Source organism: Globicephala melas, chromosome 19 (genome assembly GCF_963455315.2).
Source record: "Globicephala melas chromosome 19, mGloMel1.2, whole genome shotgun sequence".
NCBI lineage: Eukaryota > Metazoa > Chordata > Mammalia > Artiodactyla > Delphinidae > Globicephala > Globicephala melas.
In genome coordinates, this window is record NC_083332.1 from 50,667,227 (window position 1) to 50,679,788 (window position 12,562).

Consider the following 12,562-nt stretch of genomic DNA (forward strand, 5'->3'; position numbering starts at 1 on the left):
GAGTATTTTGACTGTTCATCCTGAGCAAGATGCATTCTAAAGACCAAAAAAGTTCTATTCCTAGTAGTAACATTGGTGTTGGTATTTTGAAACTGTTCTTTTTATTATAGGTAAAAGAAAGTTAAGTAGTTATACTAATCTTGTTAGGAATCCAGAACTTCAGAGTAAGAAATGACACACAATTATAAAACCAAAGAAATTAAGAAATTAAGTGAAAACAAATGTTAAAACTGAACTTAAAATTCAGAACTCTTAACTCTTTTTAAGATAAATATTTTCTAGCTCTGTTCACTTAAATGGCATAGAAGCAATGCCACTCTAGTAGCAACGAGCATTTCTTTAAAGTTCAGATTGTACTCTTTGATATAACTCAAAACAAAAATGGCTCCCTGAAAAGGCCAGCTAACTTCAGGTCTGAGGGAAGGAAAGCACAAGGTGAAATGGGGACATTTTGCTGTGCCAGAAAGCAAGGTAGTTATTTAAGAATAATGGGTCACGTTAAAAGGATATAAGATCCAGCTTGAAAGAACTTTTAGTGGCCAAAAGTGATGACCTGACCATTAAAACGAGTAACTGTTAGACTGAAACACACTGAATCAATAAAAAACTGTGACACCTTTATGATATATTTTTTTAAAAGACAGAAAAAATTATTTGTACCAGGGCTTCCCTGGTGGCGCAGTGGTTAAGAATCCGCCTGCCAATGCAGGGAACACGGGTTCGAGCCCTGGACCAGGAAGATCCCACATGCCGCGGAGCAACTAAGCCCGTGCACCACAACTACTGAGCCTGCGCTCTACAGCCCGCGAGCCACAACTACTGAGCCCACGTGCCACAACTACTGAAGCCCGTGCGCCTAGAGCCCGTGCTCGTCAACAAGAGAAGCCACCACAATGAGAAGCCTGCACACGTCAGTGAAGAATAGCCCCCGCTGGACGCAACTAGAGAAAGCCCATGCGCAGCAACGAAGACCCAACACAGCCAAAAATAAATTAATTAATTAATTTAAAAAATTATTTGCACCATTTTAGGTTACTATTAAGAATACTCCCTATTTTGAAAATTGGAAATTAAGGGAAATGAATTAAACATTTATCCTGCCCCACTGATGAGGAAGAACTACACTTTCAGAAGAACATCAACCAATAAATGTAGAAGAACCACAAAATTAGAAAACCATCGCTCTCACACTCTAATGATAGTAGTAATTTAGGCAAGGATTATCAAGTAATGTTAAAAAACAATTTAAGTTTTAACTATTAAGTATACTGCCACACAGAATACTTTCCAATTCTAAGAGAAAAAATAATTACACAATAGAAGGACCAAACTCTCATCATTCTGATCCAGAAGTCACAACCATGGGAATTAACCAGGTATTTTGTGTTTTCTGATGTTATGCATTATGAAACACTCAAGTCATCTATAATTTATTTTAGCTATAATTATTTCATTTGAATCCACCAAGCATTTAGATCTAACTTCCAATTTAATGAAAATTCAAGGGACGAAGGAACAACCTAATACCATTAGGGAGCAACCAGACAAAATCAGAAGGTGAGACATTCTGCAGGACATACAGCCTGATCTCCTAAGCCAATCTAAGTCACAGAAACAGGAGTGTGCTAGATTTAAACAGATTTAAGGGACAGAACAACTGGATGATACATGTAGTCCTGAACTCAATGGTGATTTAAACAAAAAAGCTAAAGCCATTTTTGAGTCAACAAGGAAAACTTGAATATGGTTTGTATATTAGATGAGCTGAAAGTTTACTGAAATGGACAGGGACAGAATGTTCACTGAAAAGAGCAGGTTACAAAGTAACATGAAAAAACTATGATTTCTAGTTGGGGAAAAATACAAATAACTACACTCGGGTATAGAAAAAAGATCAGAGTGGGTTTCACTAAGGGACCAATACTGATAATCTCTGGGTGGTAGGAATGGAATGATTCTGATTTTTTATGTTTAATTGCCTGCATTTTCTAATTTTCTACAAAGTTCATGCACTGCTTTTGTAATAATATATAGCTATATTTCTTCATAAAAATGGATGAATGTTGTAGACAGTTCAGACAAAGAGATGCATATGGCTCTGGATCTTAAACATGAAAAAAGATGCTCAATCTCACTGATAAGAAAAAAGCAAATTTTAAATTACACAAACAACCACAAAAATCATGCAGTTACTCTAAGAGTAAGAAACAGAGTAACAACCCTATAGACAAAAAAAGCACAAATCTTTTTTAAATTGAAACTCCAAAGACTCAGAGCTTCCATCACCTTTTCAGTCCCCCATGCTTAATTTAAATATGAGTCAGACAACTAAGAATAACCAAAAAAATCTGAGAAAGTGTCTAACATAATAATGCCCAACACAAATGTACAGGGTGAATAAAAATCACCTTAGCGGAAAGAGATTGTTTCTTCATTCTATCAGGCTAGCATTATTTGATACCAAAGCCAGGCAAGGAAATTACAAGAAAACTACAGACCAACATCCCTCATAAACAGATGCAAAACTCCTCAACAAAATTCAGTAATGTAGAAGAAGAATAATACATCAGGACCAAGTAAGTTTCATTCCAGAAATAAAAGGCTGTTCAAAAATTTTAAATCAATCACTGTAATTCATCCCATTAACAGATAAAAGAAGAAAAACCACACAATCAACAGATGGAGAAAAAGCATTTGACAAAATTCATCTCTCAGCAGATTAAGAATAGAGGGAATTTCTTTAACCTAATAAAACACATTAGGGGCAGTATATGCAGACTGCCAGGATTCAAATCCCAGCCCAGCTACTATCTAGCTGAGTGACTTTGGGTTCCTCAGTTTCTTCATGTGTGAAATGGAGAGCACAATAGCACATACTTGATAATGTTATGTGATTGAGTTAGTAACGAGTTAGACAATGTAAAGTGCTTAAAACACACACAAAAGGCATCTATGAAAAACCTATAGCTAACATTATACCAAATGGTGAAACAGTGATGCCTTCTCCTTAAGACTGGGAACAAGGAAAGGATATCCACTCTCACCTGTCCTATTCAATATTACATTGGAAGTCTATACGAAGTACAATAAGGCAAGCAAAAGAAATAAAAGGTATGCCTATTGGAAAAGAGGAAATAAAACTGTTTCTATACACAGACAATATGATCTAATTTGGGGGGGGAGGGTAAAGGTGGCCTTGGAACTGTTAATTTTAGCGGCAGTTACATAACTCTAAGCATTTGTCAAAAATTCATAGAACAGTATAATGAAGAATGAATTTTACCATGCATAAGTTAAAAGTAAAAAAATTTAAAGCATTATTATTATTATTATTTGATAGGTAAGAAGTGGATTTATTTAGAGAGATACACATTCCATAGGAAGAATGTGGACCGTCTCTAAAGGCAAGAGCGGTCCCAGGGCATGGCGTCGTCTTGGAAAGTGAGAGCAGTCATGGGAGAAACACGCTCCACAGAGTGTGGGCCAGCTGAGAAGGGAAGAGGTCTTAAAGCATTAATAATATCCACAGAGCAATAAGATACTGCACACATGAAACAAGAACATGATGCTATTTAAAATTTGTGAAAAACAAAAAAGTTATTCAAAATTAAAAACATCCAAGGGCCAGATTCAACACTGATACAAGAAAACAAAGCACATGCTGCCCAGTGACTTCTGGAAGTTCCTGGTCCACTAGGTCAAAGACCTTGAAGTGCTGCTGATGGGCAACAAATCCTACGGTGCTGAGACTACTCCCAATATCTCCTCCAAGAACCCCAAAGTCACTGTGGAAAGAGCCGCCCACCTGGCCATCTGAGTCACCAATCCCAATGCCAGGCTGCACAGCAAAGAAAATGAATAGACAGCTCGTGTACACACTGCACTTGTGTTAATAAAAGCCATAAAACTCTGGGAAAAATATGTAAAGACAAAAAAAACTCAACAGAAGAGTTGGATGGTAAAATACTGAAATATTCCCATAAAGTGAAAAAGAAATCAAAGGGTTAGAAAATAGAGAATAAAAATAGAGGAAGGGACTTCCCTGGTGGTCCAGTGGCTAAGACTCCCCACTCCCAATGGAGGGGGCCTGGGTTCAATCCCTGGTCAGGGAACTAAATCACACATGCCGCAACTAAAGACTCCGCATGCTGCAACTGAAAGATTCCACGTGCCACAACTAAAAGATCCCGCACCCGGAGACGAAGATCCCATGTGCTGTAGCTAAGACCCAGCGCAGCTAAATAAATACATACTTACATACATACTTCATACATACATAAATAAATAAAAAATTTTTAAAAGTTTATCAAAAAAAAAGAAGTACAGGAAAATAGAACCAGTCCATAAGGTCTAACATAAGATTCAACACATAAATAATGATGAGTCCAAAACAATAAAATGGAGAAAACTGTCCCCGCCAAATTTAAAAAGTTCCAAAAGTGACTTCCCTGGTGGCGCAGTGGTTGAGAATCCGCCTGCCAACGCAGGGGACACAGGTGTGATCCCTGGCCTCGGAAGATCCCACATGCCGCGGAGCAACTACGCCGGGGTGCCACAACTACTGAGCCTGTGCTCTAGAGCCCTCAAGCCACAACTATTGAGCCCATATGCCGCAACTACTGAAGCCTGCGTGCTCTAGGGCCTGTGCTCCGCAACAAAGAGTAGCACCCGCGAGGCAACAAAGACCCAACGCAGCCAAAAAAAAAAAAAAAAAAGTTCCAGAAGGCCCAGCAGAATGGATGAAAACAGACTCATACCAAGGTACAGTATATCACTGTGAAATATCAGAAAGTATCAGAAACAAAGAGACGATTCTATCAACTTCCAGAGACAAATTTTATATAAATGAGGAGAAATTACCGACAAGAGACTTTTTAATAAAAACACTGAAAACTTAGAAAATAATGGAGGAATATCTTTAAAATCCAGATAGAAAATTATTATTATAGAATGCAGAATTACTATTACAGAACACAGAATTCTATACCAAATTAGTAATCATGCCTGAGGGTCAATATTTCACTATTTTTAGATAGTCGAGGTCTCAAAAAAAAAATGTTTCTAAAAAAATGCATCTTTCCTCAAGAAGTTACTTGAGGATTTATTCTCATTTTGGTGACACACACCAAGAAAGAAGACATCATGGGACCCAAGGAACAGGGAATCCAAGAGAAAATGGAGGTAAAAGGAACATCCAGAGTGGTGGTGATGATGGAAAATCTTAGGTTTCAAAGTGGTAAAACCAAGACAAATTGGAGCAGGTCAGACGGCAAAGATGGACTTCAAAAAGTGAAAAATTATCTAATGAATCTAAATATCTTGGGAGATGATTTAGACAATTTTGAAAGTTCCGGATCAAATCAGTAGTAAGTACATAGACTAAGCAACAACAACAAAATGGCAATTATTAACTCCAGAGAAAACTAGTGTAGGAAAAGCAATAACTAACTGTATATACCACATGGTCAGGCCTGAACAAGATGTCCACAAAGTAATTACAAAAAAAGGAAACAATACCAGTCTAACCCAAATTTCACATAGGAACATTGGCAGGCTGGGGAGTTGGGGAGGGTCTGAAGGTGAAACGGTGAGGCTAAAGAGGGTGTTAAAATAACACCTAACATGGATGGGTTAAGTCAACAGACAACGGAAGTACCAAATTTTAAACGTAGAAAGCAGTGTCATGGGCTTCCTTGGTGGCGCAGTGGTTGAGAATCTGCCTGCCAATGCAGGGGGCACGGGTTCGAGCCCTGGTCTGGGAAGATCCCACGTGCCGCGGAGCAACTAGGCCTGTCAGCCACAACTACTGAGCCTGCACGTCTGGAGCCTGTGCTCCGCAACAAGAGAGGCCGCGATAGTGAGAGGCCCGCGCATCGCGATGAAGAGTGGCCCCCGCTTGCCGCAACCAGAGAAAGCCCTCGCACAGAATCGAAGACCGAACACAGCCAAAACTAAATAATAAATAAATTAAAAAAAAAAAAAAGCAGTTTCTTCTGGGGAGGATTGACAGGTATGAGGGGTGATGGAAACGGTTGTTTCAAAAATAAGCCTTTCAAAAATATCTGACTATTTTGAAACAGGCGCATGCATAACTCTGATTAAAATGAAAACTAGTTTTCAAATGATCACACTGGCCGATACCGAAGACCAACGTTGGTGGACAAGAATGGAACCCAGGAAACCAACTGGGAAGCTATGGCGAGTCTTAGTGTTAATGGTAGTTCAGTAAGAGCGAGATTGGTGAGGAACTGATCAGAAATTAACCTACGCAGACGCAAACAGAACTTAATGATTGGTTAGACCAAAACAGTGAGAATAAGGACAACTCCCAAGGTTTTGTTTTGTTTTTAACCTGAGCTACTGTACGGGCAGATACTTCTAATGAGATGGGGAAGCCTGCGGAAGGTGCAGGAGGGCGGAAGGGGTAGGTTTGGGTGACATTTACTTTGACCCGGTTCGGTTTGAGAAGCCTATACAAAAACAAAAAATCCAAAGTCTGATCAGAGAGCAATGGGTATAGACGTTGCAAAGAGGCAAAGGGCATCATTATGTGAACTTTTTAACAACCAGATCCCTTTTGAGAACAGCAAGTGAAGAGACCTATCTGGAACGTGATGCTAGCTAGCAATTCTCTGGGGACGGAAGGCCTGGCGATAAGACTGCCTTTCAGAAGATTTCAGGGCTGGTAAGAGTACGCGATGACCGACCACCGCCAGCTTCACCAGAGGCAGAGCGGAGTTCACGTGCCGGTTCCCGCGCTCCGAGAGGCGGCGGTGGCCGCCGAAGCCAGGCCGTGAGGAGCAGCTGCGCGAGACGTCCCCGTGCACACTTCCTGGGCCACGGGGCCCTCACGGTGCAAGCAGGCGGGCGAGGGCGCGGGGCGGGGACGCTTGAGACCCGCGCCACGCGGCCACTGAGGCACCGGGCCCACGAACGCCGGGCAAAGCGCGCCTCACGTGAGGCGCGGGGCGGGTCAAACCGCCCCTCGCCTCAGGTGGAATCGCTCACCAGATGGCACGTAGTCTTCGTCCTCCTCCGAGGTGGAGAAGTCTTCGGAGTCGAATTCCTCCATGTCGCTGCCGCGCGGGGCGAACACAGCCGCAGCAGCTACCCCCAACGGCAAAGCTCTAGGGAGAGACCATACATAGAGCTGCTGCAGGGGCGGCGGTAGCTCGGGCGGCCCCCGCAGCTTGTGCACAGGCGCAAAGAATGCTAAGTGATCCAAATGCGACACTTCCGGGCCAAAGCCCCGGGCTTGACGCTGCTGTGGCAGTTGGCGGAACACGGGCTCCGTGCTGAAGCGGTGCATGCTGGAACTTGTAGTCCCCAGTGCTACCAGACGCTTTGATTTAGTAAATATGCTTAAATGAAATTTGTTTTGTCCACGGGAATACAGGTGACCTTCGTTATTCACCGGTTGGTATTTTTGTATTCGCTTACTTGTTAAAATTTACTGTCACCCCAGAAATCAATATTCGCGATGCTTTCTGGGGTTATTCGCGGACATGCGCAGAGAGTGAAAGTTTTGAGTCAACCAGTGGTGGCTTGTACCGACGTTGGAGGCAGATGATCCGCTATCTTGCTTCGGCTCTCGTACTCTAAATAAGTGTCCTCTTCGCAATCTGTTTAGTGCCGCGTTTTTTTGCATTTTTTGTGCTTTTTGTTGGTGATTTCGCTGTTTAAAATGACCCCTGAGCGTAGTGCTGCGGTGCTGCCTAGTGTTCCTAAGCGCAAGAAGGCTGTGATGTGCCTTATGGAGAAAATACGTGTGTTAGATAAGCTTCGTTCAGGCATGAGTTGTAGTGCTGTTGGCCGTGAGTTCAACGTTAATGAGTCAACAATCCGGTACATCAAGAAAAAGGAAAAGGAAATTCGCCGATCTGTACGTGAGGCTGCTCCGGAAAGTGCTAAAGTGACATCTATAGTGCGTGAGGAAGCTATGGAAAAGATGGAAAAGCGGCTCAATTTGTGGATTCATGAGATGACAACCGATAAAAAAGGTGTGGTGGACAGCATTGTTGTGAGGCTGAAAGCCAAAGAAATTTACGGTCACGTTACCCAGGGTCAGAAAAACGTGAAACCCTTCTCGGCTAGCGCTGGCTGGCTTGCACGTTTCAAAAGGCGATATGGTGTGAGTAATGTTAAGCTTGCAGGTGAGGCAAGTTCTGCAGATCAGGAGGCTGCGGAAGAATTTAAAAAATACCTGCTAAGTGTTATTCAGGAAAAGGGGTACGTGGAAGAGCAGGTTTTCAACGCTGATGAGACTGGCCTATTTTACAAAGACGTTGGCAAAAGAACCTATATAACGCAAATGGCCTCCAAAGCCCCTAGCTTTAAATCATTCCAGGATTATGCAACCCTGCTTTTGTGCGCCAATGCCAAGGGCGACTTTAAGTGCAAACCCCTAATGGTGTACAGAGCTCCAAGTTCACAAGCACTTAAAGGGAAAAGCGTGAATCATATGCCGGTCCATTGGAGGTGGAACAAAAAAGCATGGATGACTTCTGATTGGTTCCACAGCTGCTTCATACCAGAAGTTGAATACTATCTCCAGGGCAGAAACCTTGCCTTCAAGATTTTGTTAATTTTGGATAATGCCCCAGTCCATTGCTGTGAAGAACTCAAAAATGCCCACCCCAACGTAGAAGTTCTTTTCATGCCCCCAAATACTACGTCTCTCATCCAACCCCTGGATCAGGGCATAATAAAAGCCTTCAAGGCGCACTATACTAGGGAGCTTTATAGCAAGGCTTTTGAGGCTCTCAAAGCCAACAAGGAAACTACCATGATGGACTATTGGAAGTCAGTCACTATACGCAACGTTATTGATTATGTTGGCACAGCATGGGACAACATCAAGCAGGCTACTATCAATAATTGTTGGAAAAATGTTTGGCCGGACTGCGTAGAAAATTTTGAAGGCTTTGAAGGTGTTACAGAAAGTATAAAGAACAGTGTCAAAAACATAATGCATATCGCATGGCAAATAAGTGGAGAAGGCTTTGATGACATGAGAGAAGAAGACGTGGAGGAAATTTTGGCAGAGAAGGCAGTAGAACCCACCAACGAAGACTTGGACGAGATGGCAAAACAAGGCGTTGGAGTCAGTGATGATGAAGATGGTGATGAAAGTCAGCCTAAGAGTCCAGGAATTGTTCCTCTTACAGCGGCCAAAATATCAGAATGGAACTCTGCCTTGGAAACAATTTTCCGTGACATGGAAGAGTGTGACCCTATGCTTGATCGCAGCCTCAAATTTAAGCGCTTAGCCTCCTGTGCATTTGCCCCCTATGCCGAGATGCTTAAAGATTTGAGGCAAAAAGCCAGGCAGACGGGGTTGACCCAATTTTTGGAGCCAGTTTGGGAGGGAAAATTGCCGACTCCATCAACAAGTGGTGAGAGCCAGACCTCTGAGGTTGAACTGATGGATGTCAACCTGCCACCCTCTTCCTCTTCTGCAGAATGAGTTCCACCAACCTCTCCCTTGCTTTTTGTGGGGCAAGCCAAGGTCGAGAGGTTTAACCACACTGTGCACTGTGCCATCACGCAGCCTGCAGCTCTATCAACAGTAAGATTTTAGTTAACGTTTTTATAAAACTTTGAACGCTTCATCTTTCATTTTTTCAGGACTTTATTTGCATTACTGCACACTATATAGTATGTGTTTACAGTACTGTATGCATTTACTGTACATGAGTACTATATGTGTAGTGTGTGTCTGTGTGTGTGTATGACTGAGGGGGAAAGTTAAAGTAGTACAATCTGTTTTGTACATTACACAAACATGCTGTCATTGAAATAATTGTTTCATTATAAACACTGCATATCATTATTTGTAAGAAAGAGATATTAAATTCAGTGTCTTTGAACAGAAACACACATAAAGCAAGGTTATGTACTGATCAGTTGACGAAAATGGTACAACCAGAGACCCACAGGAACTCAACCCTGTATTTCTGCTAATGGAGTGTGCACGGTGACCTTACAGTTATAAGTACTGCGAACGACAAGGATCAGCTCTATTCTAGAATTCAGACATCATCCACACCAGTCCTTCCTTCAAGTCAAGTTAATCCATATGGAAATACAACCATATATAATCCTTGTCATTTGGTCAGATTAAAAAATTTTTATTATAATCCAACTCTGAGAGGCAGTAATCAGATGCAAATGAGATATCATTGACTAACATCCTATTTGTTCAGGTTTGGGTTTTTTCAGCTGATAATTGCTCCCTGTTGATACTCTGGACTAGGGTCTGTGTCACCCAGTCTAGTGTTATCTAAATCAAGGAATAGATGAAACATGTCTGTGATTAAAAGGACATTATGGTGGCTTTATGCCAACAAGCTTTTTAAAACAGCCTGATTGCAACATAGTTCCCACACCACAAAATTTGCTCATTTAAAGTGCATAGTTCAATCATTTTAGTATATTCACAGACGTGCGCAACCATCACCACAGTCAATTTTGGAAGATTTTCATCACCCCAAGAAGGAACCTCTGACCAATTAGCAGTCACTCCCCATTTCTCCCCAATCCCCAGCTTTAGGCTAATCTTTCTCTCTATATTTTCTTATTCCAGAAATTTCATATAAATGGAATTATACAAGATGTGGTCTTTTGTGACTGTCTTCTTTCACTTAGCACATTTCCAAAGTTCATTCGTCTTAGGTATATACCTGTGGAACTGCTGGACCACATAGTAACTCTGTGCTTTACCTTTCAAGAAACTGTCAAACTGTTTCCCCAAGCAACCATTTTATACCCTCACCAGCAATTTCTGAAGTCTCCAATTTCTCCACACCCTTGCCAACACTCTATCTTTTTGATTATAACCATACTAGTGGGTGTGAAATGACATTTCATTATAGTTTTGATTTGCACGTCCCTGATGACTAATGATGTTAAGCATCTATTCATGTCTTTATTGGTCATGGTATATGTTGTTTTGGAAAAATGTCTACTCAAATCCTTTGCCCATTTTTTAAAAGACTTTTTTGATGTGGACCATTTTTAAAGTCTTTATTGACTTTGTTACAATATTGCTTCTGTTTTATGTTTTGGTTTTTTGGCAGCGAGGCATGTGGGATCTTAGCTCCCCGACCAGGGATTGAACCCGCGCCCACTGCATTGGAAGTGCAGAATCTTAGCCACTGGATCACCAAGGAAGTCCCCCTCTGCCCATTTTTAAATTGGGTTGTCTTTCTATTAATGAGTTGTAAGAGAGAGTTCTTTATATATTATAAATGCAAGTCTCTTATAAAGTGTATGATTTGAAAATATTTCCTCCTGTGGGTGTCTTTTCACTTTCTTGATGGCATCATTTGAAGCATAAAAATTTTTAATTTTGATGAAGTCCAGTTTATCTAGTTTTAGTCTAATGTCCCTCTTGCTTTGGGGGTTGTATCTAAGAAGGCTTTGCCTAACCCAAGATCACAAAATTTATTCCTGTGTTCTTCTAAGAGTTTTATAGTTTTAGTTCTTACATTTAGGTCTATGACCCATTTCAGTAAATCTTTCTTATGTGAGAATAACAGAAAAATAGATGTGAAATTAGGACCCAGTATTTGGGACTTCACCATTCTCAGCCTCGTTTTCCTTGGACAGCATAAATAAACCCTACAGTGACAAACTGGGATGTCGCCTTTTGCCCCATCCCTGGGGTCTGAGTCTGGGGAAAAGGATACCCCAGAGTTCTTCAGCAGACTTTCTCCTCCATTACCCTACTTCTCCTACTCTCCTCTTTACAGATTACTAGCACTCCATACATTTGTTCAAATTTACAAAGTTTCTGACCACTTTATGGGTAACCAGGGAACTATTTTCTGTTGTGTCAAATAGTTTAGCAAAGAGGTCAAAAAATTGGTTAGCAGGCCAAATCCAGCATAAAGACATGCATTGTTCGATCTGAAAAGCATTTTACATGAAGTTAAATTAGCGGCCAGCTGTGATATTATGATTTCGCAGAAATATACATTTCATATACATTTTGGTCATTCAGGTGACCAAAATGTGTTTCTCATATATATTTGGCCTTCATCCACAGTTCCTGGCTCACAGCTCCCAAAACCCCTGGAATTTCCTAAGTGTTGAGAGTGGTAAAGGTATCTTGTGTTGTATGAATGACTTTTAGAAGCAACTAAGGATGGGGCTGGTTGCCAGGACAACTTACCGTGTGATTAGAGGATTGGAACTTTCAGTCCCCACATCCCCACACAGCCCTCCCCTGCCCCACCTCTGGGGAGAGGGGGGAGGGGCAACAAGTTGAATCAGTTCCCAATGGCCAGTGATTTAACGAATCATGCATATGTGATGAAGTCTCCATAAAACCCCAAAAGGACAGGGTTGAGAGCTTCCCAGTTAGTGAACACGTGGAAATTCGGGGACAGTGGCACCCTTGGAGGGGGCATGGAAGCTCCACTCACCTTCCTCGTACCTTGCCCTGTGCATCTCTTCCATCCGGCTGTTCCTGAGTTACATCCTCATGATAAACCAGTGATCTAGTATGTAAAATGTTTGAGTTCTGTAAGCCACTTTAACAAATTAATTGAACCCAATT

The 12,562-nt window shown here is 41.6% G+C and overlaps 2 protein-coding genes across 3 annotated transcripts in view; one reads left to right on the forward strand and one right to left on the reverse strand.

Annotated features, from left to right (window-relative positions):
* The window catches only part of CFDP1 (craniofacial development protein 1), a 139,473-nt gene extending 132,235 nt beyond the window's left edge, over positions 1 to 7,238 (reverse strand). Inside the window, exon 1 of one of the 2 annotated variants that reach the window (XM_030863317.3) lies at positions 7,009 to 7,238. In XM_030863317.3, coding sequence (XP_030719177.1) covers positions 7,009 to 7,072 — 64 coding nt within the window. In that variant the 5' untranslated portion in view covers positions 7,073 to 7,238. The remainder of the gene's footprint in view (positions 1 to 7,008) is intronic. The other variant, XM_030863313.3, reaches the window with a different exon arrangement.
* Positions 7,239 to 7,684: 446 nt separating this feature from the next.
* Positions 7,685 to 9,466, forward strand: LOC115857030 (tigger transposable element-derived protein 1). The gene has a single exon (XM_030863818.2). It carries the CDS (start codon positions 7,685 to 7,687, stop codon positions 9,464 to 9,466), a length of 1,782 nt encoding a protein of 593 aa, XP_030719678.2.
* The last annotated feature ends 3,096 nt before the right edge of the window (positions 9,467 to 12,562 follow it).

Coding starts and splice junctions, on each gene's coding strand:
- LOC115857030 (XM_030863818.2), top strand. CDS start 7,685: ATGACCCCTGAGCGTAGTGCTGCGGTGCTGCCTAGTGTTCCTAAGCGC.